Here is a 21,042-nt window from a genome sequence, read left to right as displayed (position 1 = left end):
ATTAAGCCTCATTAATTCCTAGAGGATCATCACATCTCTCAGTTACATAAACTGCCATGAAGACACTGCAAGTACATGCATGAGAAAGCTCATGTACATGTGGGGTTTACTGTGGTTCCATAAACAGTAACGAGAGGAAACCCCCAGAAATGTACAAGTGATGGATGTAGGAAAAACTGTGGCCAAACAAAATTTTAGTTTGTTGTATTAGAGTATGACTAAAATTAGCAACCCAAGCAGCCCAGGACAGACAAGTCAGCAGGGCCACGCGACAGCAAAGGGCCGGAGCTATGTCCACCTCATCCAAACCCCCTCGCCTCTCAGGCCACGGGCCCTGCCGGCTGCCCACTCCCACCCTGGCTAACGGCTTCTGTTATACAGTGGCCTATGCTGAAGACAAAACAGGTGACAACCAAATGGCTCAAGAGGGGGAGGAGGAGGCCAAAAGAGGAGGGGACTCAAGAGTCAAAATGGCTTCTGTGGGCCCCACTTCGGTCCCCTGTGCGGCCAGGGTGACAGACAGGCAGTGAAAAGCCTCCAGATCCCCACTCAGCTCCTATGACATCAAGAGGTAGCAACATGACCTTGTATTAAAATAAATGCATGCCCACTTTGGGAGGCTGAGGTGGGAGAATCACCTGAGGCCATAAGTTAGGGACCAGCCTGGGCAACATAGTGAGACCGGGTTAGTGCAATTTTTTTTTTCTAATTAGCTGGGTGTGGTGGCATGTGACTAGAGTCCCAGCTACTTGGGAAACTGAGGCAGGAGGATTGCTTGAGCCCAGGAGTTTGAGGCTGCCTTGATCCATGATTGTGCCACTGCACCCCAGCCTGTGCCACTGCACCCCAGCCTGCACAACACAGCAAAATCCTGTCTCTAAAATAAATTTTAAAAATTAAAAAAATATATATAAATGAATGCTATCATGGATAGATAAGCTTTAGGCCACCATGAGGCAGAGGCACCTAGAAAGGTCCTGAAATTCCCATTTCAGGGCAAGTGGAAAGTGCAGGGAACTGCATACAGGATTAAATCCCGGAAAGAGGTGAACTCACAGAAGAGGACTAAGAAGGGCTGGAATGTGTCTTCCTCACGCAGACAGGTACAGCACACACAACAATAAAAGCATGGAGAGAAGGAAGCAAGGGGGATGGGTGAGCGCAAAGGGAGGAGGCAAAACAAAAGGCATCCTCCCTGGCTCCTTAGGGCAGTTGTAGGAGACACTGGATAACCCTCCAGGTGACAGAACGTGGGTGAAGGCACGCGTGAGCATCCGAAAACTGGCCCCGCTGACTGTGACCCTGCCACACCTGCTCCTCATACTGCACTTCACCTCAGGAGGACCTATACCCGACCTCAGGAGGACCTACCCCCAACCTCAGGAGGACCTACACCCTACCTCAGGAGGACCTATACCCGACCTCAGGAGGACCTACCCCCAACCTCAGGAGGACCTACACCCAACCTCAGGAGGACCTACCCCCAACCTCAGGAGGACCTACACCCAACCTCAGGAGGACCTACCCTAGACCTCAGGAGGACCTACACCCTACCTCAGGAGGACCTACCCCAGACCTCAGGAGGACCTACACCCTACCTCAGGAGGACCTACCCCAGACCTCAGGAGGACCTACACCCTACCTCAGGAGGACCTACCCCAGACCTCAGGAGGACCTACACCCTACCTCAGGAGGACCTACCCTAGACCTCAGGAGGACCTACACCCTACCTCAGGAGGACCTACCCCAGACCTCAGGAGGACCTACACCCTACCTCAGGAGGACCTACCCCAGACCTCAGGAGGACCTACCCCAGACCTCAGGAGGACCTACACCCTACCTCAGGAGGACCTACCCCAGACCTCAGGAGGACCTACATTCTACCTCAGGAGGACCTACCCCAGACCTCAGGAGGACCTACCACAGACCTCAGGAGGACCTACACCTCATCTCAGGAGGACCTACATCCGACCTCAGGAGGACCTACACCTCACCTCAGGAGGACCTACACCCTACCCCAGGAGGACCTACCCCAGACCTCAGGAGAACCTACACCCTACCTCAGGAGGACCTACCCCAGACCTCAGGAGGACCTACACCCAACCTCAGGAGGACCTACACTCTACCTCAGGAGGACCTACACTCTACCTCAGGAGGACCTACACCTCATCTCAGGAGGACCTACACCCTACCTCAGGAGGACCTACCCCAGACCTCAGGAGGACCTACACCCTACCTCAGGAGGACCTACCCCAGACCTCAGGAGGACCTACCCCAGACCTCAGGAGGACCTACACCCTACCTCAGGAGGACCTACCCCAGACCTCAGGAGGACCTACACCCTACCTCAGGAGGACCTACCCCAGACCTCAGGAGGACCTACACCCTACCTCAGGAGGACCTACCCCAGACCTCAGGAGGACCTACCCCAGACCTCAGGAGGACCTACACTCTACCTCAGGAGGACCTACACTCTACCTCAGGAGGACCTACACCTCATCTCAGGAGGACCTACACCCTACCTCAGGAGGACCTACCCCAGACCTCAGGAGGACCTACACCCTACCTCAGGAGGACCTACCCCAGACCTCAGGAGGACCTACCCCAGACCTCAGGAGGACCTACACCCTACCTCAGGAGGACCTACCCCAGACCTCAGGAGGACCTACACCCTACCTCAGGAGGACCTACCCCAGACCTCAGGAGGACCTACACCCTACCTCAGGAGGACCTACCCAGACCTCAGGAGGACCTACCCCAGACCTCAGGAGGACCTACACCTCATCTCAGGAGGACTTACATCCGACCTCAGGAGGACCTACACCTCACCTCAGGAGGACCTACCCCTGACCTCAGGAGGACCTACCCCTGACCTCAGGAGGACCCAGGTGCTGGGACCCTGGGCAACCATAACAACGAACAAGGGGCTGATTTAAAAAAAAAAAAATTTTGCAGGGTTTGCTAGTAAGCAAGAACGCAAGGTGCAGAACAATATATATGGAATGCTGCGTTTTGTGTAAGAAAAAAGGAATAAAATATACATATCTGCATTTGCTTGTGCTTACACAGAAACTGGAAGCTTACACACAATTAGAAAGTTTACCTGTGAGGGTAGGAGATGAGGTGGATGAAGAGAGGAACGCATTGTAAATCTTTTTTTTAAAGCATTATGAACCACGTAGTATTTCACCTACTCAAAAAGTTAAATTCAACCTTTAAGATTGGGTGTTACTGATGCCAGTGGCAGAGTATCAACACAAAATAACCACAGAATCCATTCTAGAGGCGCAAACCAAAACATGTAGAGGTATTTCTCAACAGTCTCTTTCTATATAATCAATAACTAACCTTTTACATGCGTGTGGCAGTTGTGTTCACTCATCATCTGGCAACTCACACGTGAAGGAGAAGGGCTGCCAAGAGCTCTCACCCAGTAAATGTTGCCCCAAGACAAAGTGAGCGTGAGTCCTGGTCTCAGCTCGGCGCTGCCTGCCCTGCAGCCTTTGACCAGCCCTTCTGTGTTCCACTCAGCTGGCTGCTCAGAAGCAGCAAAGACAAGGCCTGGCATAGAAAGGGGTCAGGCCCGAAGGTCTCCCACTGCATCAGCAGTGAACACCCTGCAGCAGGGCTCCGCCACCCTCACTTACACCAGCCACCCTCACATCAACTGTTAGTTGTGCTCAAAAGCCACATTCCCCTGTTCTTCTACATGGTAATGGAACCCTTAATTGTTTCAGCTGGACATATAAGCCTTAAGAATCAGGACTGCATGTTTCCCAGAGTCGCTAGCTACAAGGGGTAGTCATCTGGCTAAGTTCTGATGGAGGAGGTTTGAGCAGACATGGCGTCTGCGTCTGCTGAGAAACTCCAGGGGATGAAGTGGGGAGACAGGGGGCCCTCTGCTGTTCCCTTCTCCATCCTGCTGGCCGGAGCGGGAAGAGCTGCCTTGGGCCCTGGGGTGCCTGGCCTGGATTCCTGGCCGGGTGAAGCGACATGCTGGACTTACCACCCCCAGAGGTTGACCAAAGAGAACCAAACCCTTATCTTGTTGAAGCCAATGTTATTTGGGGGCTTCCATCCTAACTGGCAGACACCATCCAACAAAACTTCTCAACAGGCTTCCACGCGGGGTTGATGCCTCACTATTGCTGTGTCCACAGAACACTGGATGGGAATGCCAGCAGCAGCCTGAGTCAAAGGCAAGCAGAGCCATCCAGACTGCAGGGTAACACTCCTCTTCCCAGACCAACAGACAGACCGACCTAGTTCCCAGGGGCCTTCCCAGATGGCTAGAAGACAGCATCCTGAAATCACGAACCCACGAGGCCACACGGCCTCCCATGCAAGCTGAAGCCCCGTGCGCTACATGGATCGGTTGGACCGCGCCCTGCTATTTCAGAGGAACAAGCCATTTCATGCAAGACTACATGGCTGTTGTCAGTAACACAAAGTTATGGCTGGAAAAACAGAAGACAGAAAGATGCTTCGAGATTTTAACAACATGACAGAGCATGCCAAGGAGACTCCAGCCCTGCAGAACTCCACCTCCTAACATGGCCGATCCCCTGCCAGCCCCGTGGTCAGGGCGCTGGGCCCTGGCAGTGAGGCCGTCAGATGGAGCTAAGGGGGCCCCACCTGTGATCGGGGGTTGGGGCAACAAATGCTGCTTTGTCTGGGGGCCGGTACAGCTAGCTCATCATTACTAGGGCATCAGCGTGAGGCTGACCAGTGAAAGTAAATACCATCAGCTGGCACAACCAATCTCTTCATAAAAATAATAAAATTAAATCTCGATTGGCAACCAGCTAACAAGAGGTGCCCTTTATATTTCATTCCTGACCTGTAACTAACAACCGGTCAAATATGCTCTCAGAGTTTTCAAAGGCTACTATGTTCCTTCAAAGCATATTTGGAACTGGCTTTACTCCACCCTAAACTAATGGGCGTCCATAAATTTGGCATAAATATCACTCTGAAATGCTTGGGATGACATATTTAAAGTCTTCACTTCTCTGTAACAGAGTTTAGGAAGCAAGGGTATTTTTATTAGAACTGCTAACCACGAAATATTTGTGTTAGTGAAGTTTCGTGCACCGAACGCCATAGCTTCCTGTTTCCATTCAAGTAGTCACACATCAATGCCTGCCCACTGGTGACAACACTGGACAACATGCCTGGGCATCTGGCCCTGAACCAGTGACCAACTGGGCATACGTGACTGCTAAGATTCCCCACGTGGGATAGTGCTTCTCAGCCTCCCTTGCAGTTCCATGTGGCCCCCAGTGGACTCTTGCCAGTGGAATTTCTGTGTGTCTTCTGGTCTATCCTGAACAGCCCTGAGCACTCTCCTCTATCCTCTCCTCTTCCTTCTGGAAGAGCTGGGTCACGCTTGTGCCTACAGCCAGCTCTGACCGGGCAGATGAGGACAATGTCCCGGTGGGTCCACAGAGGCCTGTGGTAAAGCTGGCCAGCCAAGTTGGACTGCTCATTTCAGGACTGGAAACATCTCTTTAAAGCCACTCCATTGTGGCACCTGGGGGGTCTCTTTCTCATAGCAATTTCAACCTTCAGTCTTAATGAAGAATCACACACAAAATCTAAGCCCCCATTCTCCATCCAGGGACCTAAAGAATTATGTGGAGATCTGACAGAAAAGATAAAAAAGATATGCGATGACTGTTGAGCTTTTTTTCCTAGGTTATCTGAGCTTGTCAGTGAGGGCTGGGTGAGAGACCTGAGATGGCACAGGGTGGAGCTGTCACCTCCAGTTCCAGGGGTCTGCGTCAGAGACATGAGGGTGATGGGGCCACTGTCACCAGGGCTGGAGCAGCACAAGTCAAATGCTGGCGAAAGAGACTGTTGTGCTCACATTCTGACACTTCAGTCATTCTGCAAACCTTCAAAAACAGTTTCATCTATTTCTCTTCCCTCTACGTTATTAATGTAACAGGAAGGTATTCAAAAGTAAAGTGAGGTCACCATGGCACTGCAGAGAAAAATCTTTTCTGAACACAAAATCCGAAAGTTGGCCATCAAACAGAATCTGGGGAAAGAGGGACCATGTAACGAGTCTGACAAGAATCTTGAATGATACACAATTTGGAATTAGGGTGATGATTTTCTTTCCCTCAGTCTTTCTTGTCATACAATAGTCTTTCCATTTCAGGGGAATAAACCTTCACACAAACTTGATACATACAAAATACCCTCAGCTACTTCACTGCAGAAAAACAAAACAATTAACAACATATACTCCAATAATGTTTTTTTTAAAGCACATGCCATCCTAGCCAGTTATATCCTCCATACAAGTCTATGTCATTAAATACCAAATAAGAAAAATGGTCAGAAGCAGCAACTCACTTGTTCAAACAGAGACGGCCTGACGCGTTCCCAAAATCTTCCTCCGTGAGCTGCCAGTTTTTAACCGACCCTTTCACAAATCCTGACACCATAATGAAGCCCAGGACCAGGACGTTGACACAAGTGAATATTTTGTTGACCATGGCCGATTCTTTCACACCAAGAGTTAAAAGTCCTGAAAAAGCGCACAGACACAAAACCTTGTCTGAGTGTTAACCACCAACTGGGAAGGTGCTTCCTGGATGGGGATAAGAAGGCGACTGAAAAAGAATCCAAGTGCATCGAGCTTCTGCAGACCTCTGTGAGCGTCTGGGACTGGGGTGGATTAATGATCTTTCTGGGGGCAGGGATCGGGGTCTAAATCACCAAGGTTGTGGGTGCTTCCCAGGCCCTCCTAGGTGACCCCCAGGTCCCCTAAGAAGCCCACCCAGGAGTACCCGAGGACTGCAGAGATCTGCAGCATGCGCCCCTCTCATAGGGACGGGAAAGCCTGGACCCGCACCCCAAGCCGCTCCCGCTCACTAAAAGAATGCACTGCTGGGAAACAGCCTCCAGGAAGAAATCCAGGAAGAAACGCTTTGCTCAGTTTCCTGGGAGAACGGGCATTTTTCAGAAGAGGAAATTATTCTGGTTGACTTTGGGATGTTAGTGATATTAACAGTAACAACTAACTATGGTTCTGGAACCACTAACACACATGGTTCCTCATCGGACTCAGTGCATATAAAACAACATCCGAGCTAGGCTAGCTCTAGCTTGCAAACTCCTATTTTTTTTTTTTTTTTTAAAGAAAACTAATAAAGATGCCCAGGAACCTCTGACAGCGCTGCCTTTGAGGCGTATGCCCCAGCACCACCTGAGGCTGAAGAGGTCATTCAGGTACTTCCGTAGCTGAAGTCTTTGCTGCACAAGAAAAGTGGCATAGAAGGGGCTGGTACCACTCAAACACAGCCAGGATTTGAGACCACTGCTCTGCCATGGACGCCCCTCATAGTTTTAAAATAAAAACTGGTTGGGTGCAGTGGCTCACACCTGTAATCCCAATACTTTGGGAGGCGGGCAGATCATTTGAGGTCAGGAGTTCCAGACCAGCCTGGCCAATATGGCAAAACCTTATCTCTACTAAAAATATAAAAGATTAACTGGGTGTGGTGGTGCGTGTCTGTAATCCCAGCTACTTGGGAGGCTGAGGTGTGAGAATCACTTGAACCCAGGAGACGGAGGTTGCAGCGAGCCAAGATCGCGCAACTGCACTCCAGCCTGGGCGACAGAACAAGACTCTGTCTCAAATATAAAATAAAATAAAATCTGCTGTACTTTTGAGATGGAATTATGAAGTACAGATGTTAGAAGAGAATTGTGTGATTAATCACAGGGAGAACACTTCAACACAACAATATATTGCTTCTTTACTGTTCCTCCTTCTTAGGTTTATTAAAATGAAACCTCACTAGTGCAGACTTACTTTCTGATGCATGTTTCTGCCAGCTGGACCAGAAATACTGCTGAGACCAGCCTGAGTGAAGTTATTTCAATTATGTGGTGTGTAAAATAAGGCATGTCATTTTTAAAACTCATCCAAGATTTTCTAACCCCAAATGAGAATTTATCTGCATTTCAGCTTCACGTTTATGCAGCCCCACAGAGCAAAACTCGCATTGCACTGGCCAAGACATGCACAAATGTCACTAGCAAGAAGTTGCCATCAGCTGTGTTCAGGCAGTCTTTGGGATTTTTCAAATTCTGTAACCACAACTCTGTCATGAAACTTATTTATTGAAAGGGTGTTTTGATGGTTGTTAGGTGTAAAACCATCCAAGTCGTCTTCAGATGCCCCAGGCACACATTAGTGTTCCAGATGGAGCTCATTCCTCCACATTTTCCTGGCTGATGAATGACAGCTTTGCTTTCCAAATGGTCATCCTCTGAGTCAAAAGAATTTTTATTCCCAGGACACTCATACAAAAAGCCTGCAGTGCTGACAAAATCTTATTCCACAAACAGCTAGGCTAAACACCTAAGATTCTTTTAATGAAATGGCATACAACTCAGCAGCTATGAAGCAGGCCAGCCCTATCTGAATCTACAAGAAGCCACGAAGACAGGGACAAATAAAGATGCCTGCATGAACTACAAAAACAAAACAAAAAGAAATGGGGTTGTGGTTAAAGAGGTAAGTAAAGAAAGGAACTTAGGAGCCTCTCAGGGAACCTTTGACCATCACTCTGACCTGATCTCTCTTTCAATGTGGGCTTTCTTTACCTGTCAAGATGAGAATTATGATCACCGCGAATATGTCAGGGTTTTCGGCCAGCACGCCGGGGGCGTTCAGAGCCATGTGTGTCCGTGAGAACTCCCCGATGGGTCTGCCTATCAGCTCGTCGAAGGTGGCGCTCCAGGCCCTCGCTACGCTTGAAGTACCTGCCCCAAAGCACACACAACAGAGGGATGTGAGGACAACTGTTGGCCAGGTATTTGCAGTGGAGTTCCATGTCGACAACATCATTGCAGGAGTCACTGACGGTGCACTGGAATCTGGCGGCGGCAGCCAGACCACAATGTATGCTGAGCCAGAAGTGACGGTCAACTAGTGCTAAGTGCGAGAGGGCTTCTAGGGCCTACAGAGGAATGCATTTCACACCCCACCCAATATGCACAGGTGTATTCTATCAAATATATATATCCGAATAAAAAGTTTGCAAAACAAGTGTTACCATCTGAGAGGCACTCTGATAGTATGCAATGCTACCTATTTTGTTGCACTGAAAGAGTAAACATTGATGACAACTCATGAAAAATTGATTTCATAATGCACTCCTGGGGTGCAGCTGGCAGTCTGGAGGAACCCCACTCAGGAAGCCTCTTTTCTAGGGAACCCTTGGCAGCAGAGATGATGGTGCCTGCACCATAATTCTCCTCCCAGCAACAAGAGGGGTCCCAGGAGGTCCTTGAAGGGGCTGAACCCCAGCTCAGGGACAAAGCCACTTCCTCACCGCAGAGTAGGCATCAGCCACCTCTGTCACTTTGTGCCTGAACGTGACTCGGAGGCCATGGCATCCCCAGAGTGCGGGACCGCAGACAGGCCCCAGCTCTCCTCATTACCCCTCAGCCTGCACCCTCCAGCGCCGAAGAACACCAACAGGGCAGCACCCAAAATGCCAACAATAGTTGGCTGCTGTCTTTCACTCTCGTTCTCTCCTGTCATATAATTCCAAAGAGAGTCAGAATGCGTTTCCATTGGTGTTTCTCAGGAAATGTCACTAAAATTCCAGTATTTTCATAGAGCATTTTCCTTTATTTTCAAAGGGGGCCTGGTCGGTGACCATGGTCCTAATTATTCACCGCATATTGCCAGAGTGATCTGCAGAGATTCAATTTCACTATTTGGTCTTATGATAAGTATCTTTCCAACAACTCAGAAGTTTAACCACATTTCTTCCTCTTGAGCAGCCAATCTATTATGAATTCTGTAAAAATGGTCTCACCATCTCCCTGTCACCCCCAAAGTGGCTGGCTCTTGGCAAATGTGGCTCCCAAACCCTGTCCTGCTCGATGAGAGGGGCTACCCCAGCCTTTCTTCCCAGCCTACCCTCTCCCAATTTCTGAATCATGCCTTTAAAAAAAAATGTTTGCTGGAAAAACTGCCCTTCCCAGCAGCTAAGGCTGCAAATATATTTTCATAATGCATGCAAATGTTCTCACACAAGCAAATGGCACTCTGGCAGAGCCTTTCATTCATTGGTCTAGAAGCTGCAAGCAGTTCATGCTCAATGTATATTTTATGCTCAGGTAAACCCTCTGGAAACATAACGGTCCTTTTACAATAGCTACATTCCCAGTGAGAGACTTCAGCTTGTGAGAACCATGTGTGGCTGTAAGTTTTGATGGGGCATTGAAAGAAAACATTATGAATTTTATTTTAGAGCCCAGAAGACTAAGCTATGTTGGCTCTCAGCAGATACTGCAGCTGCTGGAAAGAAAGAGAAGGTGCTGCTCAGAAAGTGTGAGTGTGTGCCCTCTGCCAGCTGTCCTGGTGAAGGGGGAGTGGTGCCCCCCATGCAGAGACAGGGCTGCGGGGAGCCCAGGGCTGCGAGGGTCCCAGCAGGCAGCATGCATGGCAGGGAGGGTGTGGTAGGGTCCAGTGGGAGCTGGCACAGAAGCAAGGTGGGACCCACATGGTTCAGCTTACCAGGTCTTACTGTTTTTTCGCTACTACCAAAAAATTTGAGAAAAAAAATAAATGGCATGTTGAATGGCCGTTTGTACCCTTTGCTGCTTCTGACACTTAGGTTTTTGTTTCTTGTAAGTTGACGTGTTCAACTTCAGTTGTAATCAAAATACAGAAAAGCATAAAGGGAAGCAAAGCATGTTTACCTGGCAAACTGGAAAGACTTTCTACATTTGCTTCTTTATTTGCTGGGTGGTTGTGTTACAGGCCGATGTCCAGTGTCCACACTGCAGGGAAAGGGGCCCCTGGCTACGTGGAGGATCACAGTCAACAAAGGCCTTAAAAACATGCAGACCCACCAAGAGCCATTCTGCTCCTTAGACAGTTTTAAGGAAAAGAATCATGGCTAAGCACAAAAACATAAAGTAATTAACTGTTTATAACAACAGCAACAACATAATGGAAACCACCTGAACAACCCATAAAGACATCCAATACGTTACACGCTGTGTATATAAATCTATACAATGGTAGGCAAGCATTAGAAATGTTACCATGGAAAAATAGCTAATGATATGAGAAGTGTTTACTCTATATTGTTTTACAAAGAGGTATACTGTACAAAAATATACATTTAAATTCACAAAAATGTTAAAACAATAGTTCTATCTGTAGAAACTGCTGAACAGAGAGTGTCTTACGCCTTCATGGGATCCCTAGTATCTAGCACAATGCCCGGCACAGAGCAGGTACTCAATAAACATTTATTAAAAGAATGAATGAATGAATAAGAGAATTAGTTTCTCCACGTCGTCACGCAGGGTATTTCTACTTTATTCTTTGTGCTTTTCTTTATTTTCCCAATTTTTCTCTATCAGTGATGCATTTACTCTAGTAATTTAAAAACATACTAAAAGAAACTAAATACTTTTAAATGAATCAGAAACATCCTATGAATTCTGTGCCTCTCATCTTAACAAGAATGACCTCCCCATGGGGCATTCACCCACACTTTGGAGGTGGGAACAAACAGAAAAGCGGCAGAGGGCACAAGCTCCGGGCCCCCGGTACCTACCGATGATGTAGGAGAGGATTAAGTTCCAGCCAGTGATGAAGGCCCAGAGTTCTCCAACGGTGACATAGCTGTAGAGGTAAGCTGAGCCCGTCTTGGGGACCCGAGCACCAAACTCGCCGTAGCACAGGCCAGCCAGCACCGAGGCCAGTGCAGCAATCAGGAAGGAGATGACAATGGCAGGGCCTGCATTCTCACGGGCCACAGCTCCAGCCAGGACATAGACGCCAGCACCCAGCGTGCTGCCCACCCCGAGGGCCACCAGGTCAAAAGTGTTCAAACAGCGAGACAGCCGCGTCTCCTCCCGGCTACAGTCCACCACCTTCCGCCGCAGCATCTGCTGGCCAATGTTGAGCAGGACTTTGCACCCCATGTTGCTGTTCAGAACTGTTGAAAAAGAACAAAGATGTTTCCTGATTGCTCCTCATTTCATTCCATCACTCTCATCTTAGCACATTATTGAAACAGACAGTGATCAGGTCCTTCATAATCATTTCCTGCTATAATGCTTTAATTCGTAGAATTCCACCATCGATTGTCAGAAGCACGCAGCCTTCTCCAGTTTCACCAGCACATACAGAATTATCCCAGCAGGCCAACAGATACAGCTGACTTCATTTCGAGGTCTCTGAGCTTTCACATTGGTATCAGGTCCTCTTAATGGAGACTCTTCCATGGGTGGAAATTATGTAGTAGAGGAAACACACATTAATGACATTGTTCCTACACTCAGTCATCAGATAATACACCAGGAAAAACAAGGTGTTAGTTCAAGTATTCTGTAATAGAAGGCAAATCAAACCATATCGTAATTTCATGATTAAATTACATTATTAAATTATTAAAACTCAGAGGCCCTGAATAACAATAACAATGTTTTATTTAAGATCTTTCTAGGATCCCCTGAGGGTAAGGAGCAAGTTGTTTTCACTTTTAAGGTAACACAGAGGTAGGGCGAAGCAGAAAAACGTTGAGTTATTACCAGTGAGGGCTTTTCGTCACTTACTACTCCAGGAAGCACTTTTCTTCTGGGCTGAAATGTCAGCCCAATGTGCTCTGTGGTACATGATATATATGCATATCTGATATGCTCTTGGGCACTTATCACAAGAAGACATGTATCCATCCATCCCACCCTCACATGGGACATACCCCATTAGGGCCCAGGACACCTTGCGCCTTGTGGGATGGTTCTGAGATTGCTTTCCTCCAACCTACAGGCCCAACTTGCCTGGCCAGACGCGACAGGTGAGCCCTTGGCAAGGACAGGCCAGCAGCCACCCTCAAAAAGGGGGAGCTTTGCTCCCCACATCTGAAGGGAACAGACTTCCTTCCACAGAGTCCAGGATGGAAGGGTGGGGGTGGGAAGACAGATAAACTCTTCAGTGGAGAAACCCGAGGACCACTGCCTGCGCAGGTGACCGAGGCCAACAACAGTGACAGTCATGTTGGCAGAGTGATGTGATGAGAGGGGCACTTCATCTCCCTGGTCTTTCCCCCAAAACCCACAGCCCCAGGCTAACCATGGGAAAACCACCAGACACATCCCATTCTACAAAATACTGGACTGATTCTATCAAGGTCATCAAAAACTAGGAAGTCTGAGGAATGGCAGAACCTAGAGAGGCTAAAGAGACGTGAGGACTAAATGCAATGTGGGATCCTGTATGGGATCCTGGGACAGAAAAGGGACACCTGGGGAAAACGAGGGAAACCTGAATCAAATATGGATGTCAGTTAGTGACAGCACATCAATATTGATTGTAACCACTGTACCCACCAAAATAAGATACACATTCCTAAGGTGAAATGGTGAGGGGCACATGCAAGCTCTGTATGCTTCACGATTCTTCTATAAATCTAACGCTATCCTAAAACAGAGTTTATTTTAAAAATCTAAGACAAAACAAGAGCATGTGCACAGAGAAGCTATCATCATGACTTTTGGCTACCGAGGTACACACAAAAAACCACCAATTATTCATGTTGATCATCAGTTGGTATTTATTGACCTAACTTAGCTGCAATGAAGTCTCTTGAGATGGTAAGTCTAGAAAAGTCCGTGCCTAAGCACCTGGACAGTTCCCTGCCTGCCCACACCTTTGCACCCACAGCTGCCGGGCAGGCACAGTGCAGTAGGGCCTCCCCAGGCTGCAGCTCAGGCCCCTCGGCAATGGTCACATCACTGATCAGCTCCAGGTCGTGCAGAAACTGGGAGTGGTGCCTGTTCTGTTTTACCTGACAGGCCGAGGGAAGAGAATAATCCCAACACTCAAAAATTTGAGCTAGAATGGGGAATAAAAATCATCTGATCCTATCCCTTTGTTGCATAGATGGGGAAAACAGCTCAGACAGCCAAGTGTCAAACAGGGTCATGGGCTCTGCAGGCGCCGTCCTCTGGGGTTCCGGCGGCATCGCAGGTAGGAAGGAAATGATATCATGGTGTAGCAGGTGGGGCAAAGTGGGGAGGAAATGAGGAGGGAGCGCTGCTTGTGGAACAGTGCTGGAGTGGGAAAATCAGACCTCAGAGTTTGAGAAGAGCAGGAAAGGGTCCCTGAGGCCGACAAGAGAAGAGCAAGCCAAGAGAGACAATGGCTTCCCAGGTTGTTTTCAGCAACACACGGGACTGCTTCTGCAAGCTCTCGAGCCAGAGCAGTTCTGAGGTGTCTCAGCAAGGCAGGGATGCCTGCGGCTTCCTAGGCAGTGAAGTGAGTGCCTGAGTGGCACCAGGGAGGAGGAGGAGCAGGAACCAAGGACCTGGTGGTGCTGGGACCCCAGGATCTGCAGGCTCAGGGGGTGATTTCTCCTGGAAATGCCTTTTTCTTTTCTTCCTTTTGGGGAATTAGCCAGATGTATTCAAGTCAAATTGCAAATCACAACAAAGCGTTTAGTAAACAATTACTTGCATAGTAAATTGAAAGGGAAAATGCAACATAGCCCTCAGCTGAAAAACCTGTGCTGGGAGATGTGCAAACATTGCTGCAGTCACTTCTCAATATCCCTTTTGGCAGGGAGGGGAGTAGTTTAAGTAGAGGAGCCTTGAAGAGAAACAGGGTGTGAAAACTCCTTATGACTTGCACTGTTTCAGATCTGGTGGGGCAATGTAGCTGGGGGATGCAGAGACAGTGCCTGTCTGCTCCCAACCTCTCCCAGATGTCATTTATGCTCAAGAATAAGCAGATTCTCTCCATAAAATACTAAAGGCCGGCCGGGTGCGGTGGCTCAAGCCTGTAATCCCAGCACTTTGGGAGGCTGAGACGGGCGGATCACGAGGTCAGGAGATCGAGACCATCCTGGCTAACACGGTGAAACCCCGTCTCTACCAAAAAATACAAAAAAACTAGCCAGGCGAGGTGGCGGGCACCTGTAGTCCCAGCTACTCGGGAGGCTGAGGCAGGAGAATGGCGTAAACCCAGGAGGCGGAGCTTGCAGTGAGCTGAGATCCGGCCACTGCACTCCAGCCTGGGTGACAGAGCGAGACTCTGTCTCAAAAAAAAAAAAAAAAAAAAAAAAAAAATACTAAAGGCCAAGTACAAGGGAAAGACAATACTACTCAATAGCATTTTCTTTCCTAGGCCTCACAGGATAACATAACCTACATGCCCAGAAGGTGAGAAGGGGTCGCCCTGCCTTTCTCTGTTCTGGGCTTTTCAGGAGGGCTGTTCCCTGTTTGCACTCCTTTCTCAAAAATGTGCTGTTGTCCTAGGCAGAACCAAAGCCACAAGAGTAACCAAACGGATTCTTGGCAAGGAGCGCACCGGAGCCCAGACACACGCCAGTTACATAGTTCTGGGCCTCCGTGGAACAGAAGGCTAATGTGAGCCGGCTGCTCGCATAAGAGAACAAATGACGCCTGTGGAGGTGCGCAGATGCAAAGCCTATGCACAAAATGCACCTATGTCACCACCAGCACAGATCACTGCTACCAGTTGAAAACCCACTCAAAGAACCAAGCAACTTATACTGGGGGGACCTCTGCACCCCCTTCAAAATGAAGGGGCAGGTGATTAAATCACTGCAAGCTTAGATACAGATAACGGTTTTCTAACATAATGTGAAAAGGGCCTTTCTGGTGAGACATCTGTGCACAGATGCGGCTCATTTCCCCTGAATAGGTACGCAGCGGCCCGTTTTCTTTGGGAATAGTTCTTGGCCTGTTTCCCCCGCACCAAGCCCAGGGAAGTGCTGGAGGGAAGTGTTTGGGTCTCAGCCGGGTGGGGTGGGGACAGCTGGGACCCCTACAGGAGATTACTTTTACCTTGGTTACTTTATTGCTTGCTGTCTAGGGAGAGGGCAAACTCAATTCCTTTGGAAGACACTAGAACAAAGATGCGGCCAACTGCTGCTGAGAAGCCCAGAGCTGATAATCTGGAGAACATAAATGTTTCAGGCTAGGTGTTCACTCCTACTTCCCAGGGTAGGAGAAAATGAGACACTTACTCTGTCTTGGGTTTATTTTAGGAAATATCCTGTCTCCTTGGAAGTAATGCAAAAACCTGTTCTCTGAGTGGTTTTATCTGTCAGCATTTTGTACACATTACACCAGTTCTTACATTCATGCCAGGACTCCAAAGCTGGTTGTTCCACCACCAGTGAGGCCGCACAAAGCTACTCTGCACAGAATTAGTCTAATCATTCCAACCCCAGCAAGCAAAGTCAGCTTGGTAGAGACTTCCTGCTGTTGGGTTTACACAGAAAGTTGCCAGAACACTTTGAGAGCATTACCTGGAAATTAGGTGAGGAGGAATTTATACAACAGTCGACGCCTCCTTTTATTTGAGGGTTTGATGGAAATCTTGCAACCCCAAGTATCTCAGATCCATCTTGCTCCCTGCCATTTATTATCAAAGAACACTTACCTGCAGGGTATCCTCCGAAAAGCAAGTTTCCCACAGGAATTCTAACTCTGCATTCTATTCTAGTAACCACTACGTAACACCAGGAGTTTTACTGGCCCAATGGGTCAGAATTTGAGATAAAGACTCTTTTACACTCCATTTTAAAGATTTCTGATACAAGTGGGCAGGGGTGGATGATGTGATGTTTCAAGCCTTGAATTTAACGGATCTTTCCACCAATGATACATTCCAGCTTAATGGCCTCCTTGGGGGACGGGAGGAGTCAAAAGTAAGCTGTTATGCTACACTTGGAAATGCCCTTCTTTCAAGAAAATCTCCATCTTGGGATCTTTAAGAAGCCAACACTTTTAGTTTGCCCTTTCAGTGGCCTTCAGAATGGCTGGGTCCCGACAGACCCCTTTCTCCAGGCACCTGGCGGGAGCCAGCCAGAGGAAAATCTTTCACCCTTGCGGGAGAAAGACTGTAGTCTAAGTTTGTACCAGGCTAAGGAATCTCTGTCTTTGCTAGGGTGGTAGCACTATTATAGGATACCATGAATGGGTGGGCATAGTCAATGGCGTCTTTTCAGCTTTCCTCAACAAGAGTGGCTGGCCAGCCTCATGGCTGGCATGTGGGCAGCTGCCCAGCAGTCCCAGAGTGCTCCAGATTGAGTGTGCACAGAGGGGCAGGGCTCGTACAGCTGAGTGAGCTGCAGCCACAGGTGGGAGAAGGGGACGCTGGCCACGGTGGGAGAGGACGTGGAGTCTCAATGACAACGGCAAAACCTCTGTTGAAGGAAGTGATCTCAAACCAGGATTCACTTCCCCACAGATGTTAGGAGGCCCAGGTGCAAGAACTCAAATTTTAAAAAACAAGTCAGATCAGATGGGACTGGCAGAGACACTAAGGATGGAGACGGAAGGAGGTAGGCATGGTGTTATAAAAAAAGAGGTACGAAAGTGACAGAACTAAACACAGTCTTGAGAAGCAGCAATGGAGGTCCCTTAACAGGCAGAAAGAGACTCAGAACAGAAAAGGAAAGTAACGGTGGTCAGTGCCTGAGACCATCAGAGGACAGGTCATAACTGACCTAACATGGACTCATTAATCCCGGGTGAACTGAGCCTGCTACAATGGTAGATATCACGGTCTTTCTCCTGTCATCAGAAGCCACTGCCAGTTTGGGCATGACGGGCAGGGAGCAGATAGGAGGACTGATCTTAACAAGTTTAGTACATATCGAAGGGAAAACCCTTATTCATAAAAATTCAATTCACATACAATGTATAGAAGACTGACAAATAGAGACTAGCACAATTGGGAAAATCATGAAAAATCTTCATCTTGGGATCTTTAAGAAGCCAACACTTTTAGTTTGCCCTTTCAGTGGCCTTCAGAATGGCTGGGTCCCGGCAGACCCCTTTCTCCAGGCACCTGGCGGGAGCCAGCTAGAGGAAAATCTTTCACCCTTGCAGGAGAAAGACCGTAGTGACATGCTCACAAATGTTGAATACAGTTTAAGATCATTCTGGATGTTAACATGATGTCACCAAGAGAAGTGGAAAAAATGAGACAAACTCTTCCTGTCCAAGAGTAGGAAAATTATGAATAACTTGTAATGGCATATGACAAAATAATGCAGCCATTAAGAATGTCTTTCTAGACTATGTATGGACAATGAAGAAATGTTAATGACAGGTTCACAGAAAACGTATATATTTTTGGATAAGCAAAATACATATGTATCCTTTAAATGCCAGATAAAAAGTATATCAAAATATTAATAGCAGTAATTTTATTATTCACTATAATACTTTTCAAAATTCTCTTTAAAAATTCTATTTTATTTTTGTCATTAAAAAATACATACAATCTTTCCAAAGTCATTCTGCATTGCAGAAGGCATGTTCACCTACAGGGAGTATAGGCAGAGAAAACCTTTCACTGTGCAAAGTGTCACTAAAGACTATATGAGCTCGGCCAAGCGCAGTAGCTCACGCCTGTAATCCCAGCACTTCGGGAGGCCGAGGCGGGTGGATCACTTGAGGTCAGGAGTTGGAAACCAGCCTGGTCAACATTGTGAAACACCATCTCTACTAAAAATACAAAAATTAGCTGGGCCTGGAGGCAGGCGCCTATAATCCCAGCTACCCAGGAGGCGGAGGCAGGAGAATTGCTTGAACCTGGAAGGCGGAGGTTACAGGGAGCCGAGATCACGCCATTGCACTCCAGCCTGGGTGACAAGAGCGAAATCTGTTTCAAAAAAAAGACCACATGGGCTCATTCGAAACCAGCCTGGGCCACGTGGCAAGACATCATCTCTACAAAACATTTAAAATTAGCCGGGCACTATGGTATGCATCTGTGGTCCCAGCTACTTAGGAGGCTGAGCCAGGAGGATGGCTTGAGCCCAGGAAGTCAAGACTGCAGTGAACTGTGATCACACACTGCACTCCAGCCTCGGTGACAGAGGGAGGCCCTGTTTCAAAAAAAAAAAAAAAAAAAAAAAAAAAAAGACTAAATGAGCTCCACGACCATAAGAAAACTGAATTGGAGAGAGTAAATCAAAGAATCAAAAGTATGAGGATGGGAGGGGTGGTTCAAAATTATGCAGCTTAAAAAAAAAAAAAAAAACAATAGTCCACCTGTGCAGTGAGCGGCAGAGAAGGAAATGGCACAGTGCAAGGCCCCAGTCTCACTGGGAAGAGGCTCTGCCTAGAATGAAGCATGACTTCTGAGCTTGGAGACTCTTTTAAAGGCCCCAGGGTCTACATCTGGCTGACCCCAGGCAGCTAGTGACATGCTGAGGATATAACTGAATTCCACCCAAAGTGACTGATCCCATGCCTGTTATGTGCAAAGCACTGTGACAGCTGGGGTTTAAGAGAAATGGGCAAACCCCGTCCTTATTCTTGGAAAGCACAGAGTGGTGGGGTGGGGTGGGAGGCTGTGAACATGCACAGCGACTCCTGGGTCCCGAAGGGGAGTGTGGGACAAGGAAAAGGTCTGTCTCAAAAAGCCACTACTTTCATGGGGGAAAAAAAGGTGGCCTTCCCTCAAGAAGTACAGAGGTACAGAGCCATTTGGGCACTTCTGTATATTGAGCTGGAGGCCTTGGTTATAGACACTTTACACTCTTCTAAAATCCACAAGCTGCAGGCAATGTGACTGCTCAAGTCTGGCACAAGGCGGGCCAAGGGCCAGCGTGATGGCTGAACCAGGGGTTTCAGTCCTTCAGGCCTTGGTGACTTCACAGTCAGAAAGTTTGCGAGCCCCGCCTCCCCGACACGGCTTCTGCCTACTGACTCAACAGGGCTGGTGGCAGAAGTTCCCAGGGACTTCTGAGGTCCCATAGACAAGGTTTACAGCCCACCACTCTAAGTCTTACAGCAAAGGCAACATTACACGGAGAGGAGTGCAGGAGGAGGCAGGGATCAGAGGTTCCACAGGAGGAGGGAGAGAGGTGGGGAGGAGGCAGGGATCAGAGGTTCCGCGGGAGGAGGGAGAGGGGTGGGGAGGAGGCAGGGATCAGAGGTTCCGCAGGAGGAGGGAGAGCGATGTGGAGGAGGCAGGCATCAGAGGTTCCGCAGGAGGAGGGAGAGGGGTGGGGAGGAGGCAGGCATCAGAGGTTCCGCAGGAGGAGGGAGAGGGGTGGGGAGGAGGCAGGGATCAGAGGTTCCGCAAGAGGAGGGAGAGGGGTGGGGAGGAGGCAGGGATCAGAGGTTCCACAGGAGGAGGGAGAGAGGTGGGGAGGAGGCAGGGATCAGAGGTTCCGTGGGAGGAGGGAGAGCGGTGGGGAGGAGGCAGGCATCAGAGGTTCTGCAGGAGGAGGGAGAGGGGTGGGGACGAGGCAGGCATCAGAGGTTCTGCAGGAGGAGGGAGGGGGTGGGAGGAGGCAAGGATCAAAGGTTCCACAGGAGGATGGAGTGGGTGACTGGGGGTCATGCGGGGAGGAGACGACACAAGGCTCTACCGCAGGTGCCATTCCCTGGGCTGAGCAGCCACCAACTGCAGAACAGCTTCCAGGCACAGGAGGGAAGTTGCCCAGCCAAGGAACAACTGCCAACAGAGGCCCCAAAGCAGGCATGGCAAAGACCACACACAGCATCGGGCTTCAGCCAGGTAAAAGCAGCTAAGGAGCACCGGGGTCCTACCACTCACACCGTGAAGAGGCCCAAACAAATAAACGAACAACCCACAGGCCGAAAGTGGACAATGCTGTCCCAGGAAGCAGCCCAGTGAGATCTTTACAGCGTGAATCTGTTGCTGAAACGGTTTGCAGTCAGTAAACCGTTTTCAACTTTTAATGTCATGAGAAAACATCAAGTCCAAAAGAACATAATATAATCCCAATGAGTACATATGTGGGTGTAAAATCCTAAAATATTAACTGAGATTATAGGTATGTTTTTGTTGTTATTTTCTTCTTTTCTATCATTTGCTGTGTAGTCTAGAATGACATGTCACGTTTTCAATGAGAAAACAACAGTAATGACTAAAAACACCTAACATCCTGGGGCACTGGCCACATGAAAGTCCTTTACATAGTTTACTTCATCTTTTCGCCCCCTTATCAGGTAGGCAATACCTTGCATTCTAGA

At 48.5% G+C, this 21,042-nt stretch overlaps 1 protein-coding gene across 1 annotated transcript in view; it reads right to left on the bottom strand.

The window, feature by feature from the left end:
* The window catches only part of SLC7A1 (solute carrier family 7 member 1), an 87,110-nt gene that overhangs the window by 16,214 nt on the left and 49,854 nt on the right, over positions 1–21,042 (bottom strand). Inside the window, exons 3-5 of the mRNA XM_010367089.2 lie at positions 11,607–11,990; positions 8,626–8,784; positions 6,364–6,538 (exon numbers count right to left, since the gene is read on the bottom strand). Of these exons, the coding sequence (XP_010365391.1) occupies positions 6,364–6,538; positions 8,626–8,784; positions 11,607–11,976 (704 nt within the window). The 5' untranslated portion in view covers positions 11,977–11,990. The remainder of the gene's footprint in view (positions 1–6,363; positions 6,539–8,625; positions 8,785–11,606; positions 11,991–21,042) is intronic.

The sequence above is a fragment of the Rhinopithecus roxellana genome, chromosome 18 (genome assembly GCF_007565055.1).
Source record: "Rhinopithecus roxellana isolate Shanxi Qingling chromosome 18, ASM756505v1, whole genome shotgun sequence".
NCBI lineage: Eukaryota > Metazoa > Chordata > Mammalia > Primates > Cercopithecidae > Rhinopithecus > Rhinopithecus roxellana.
This window is presented reverse-complemented; position numbering and strand designations above follow the sequence as displayed.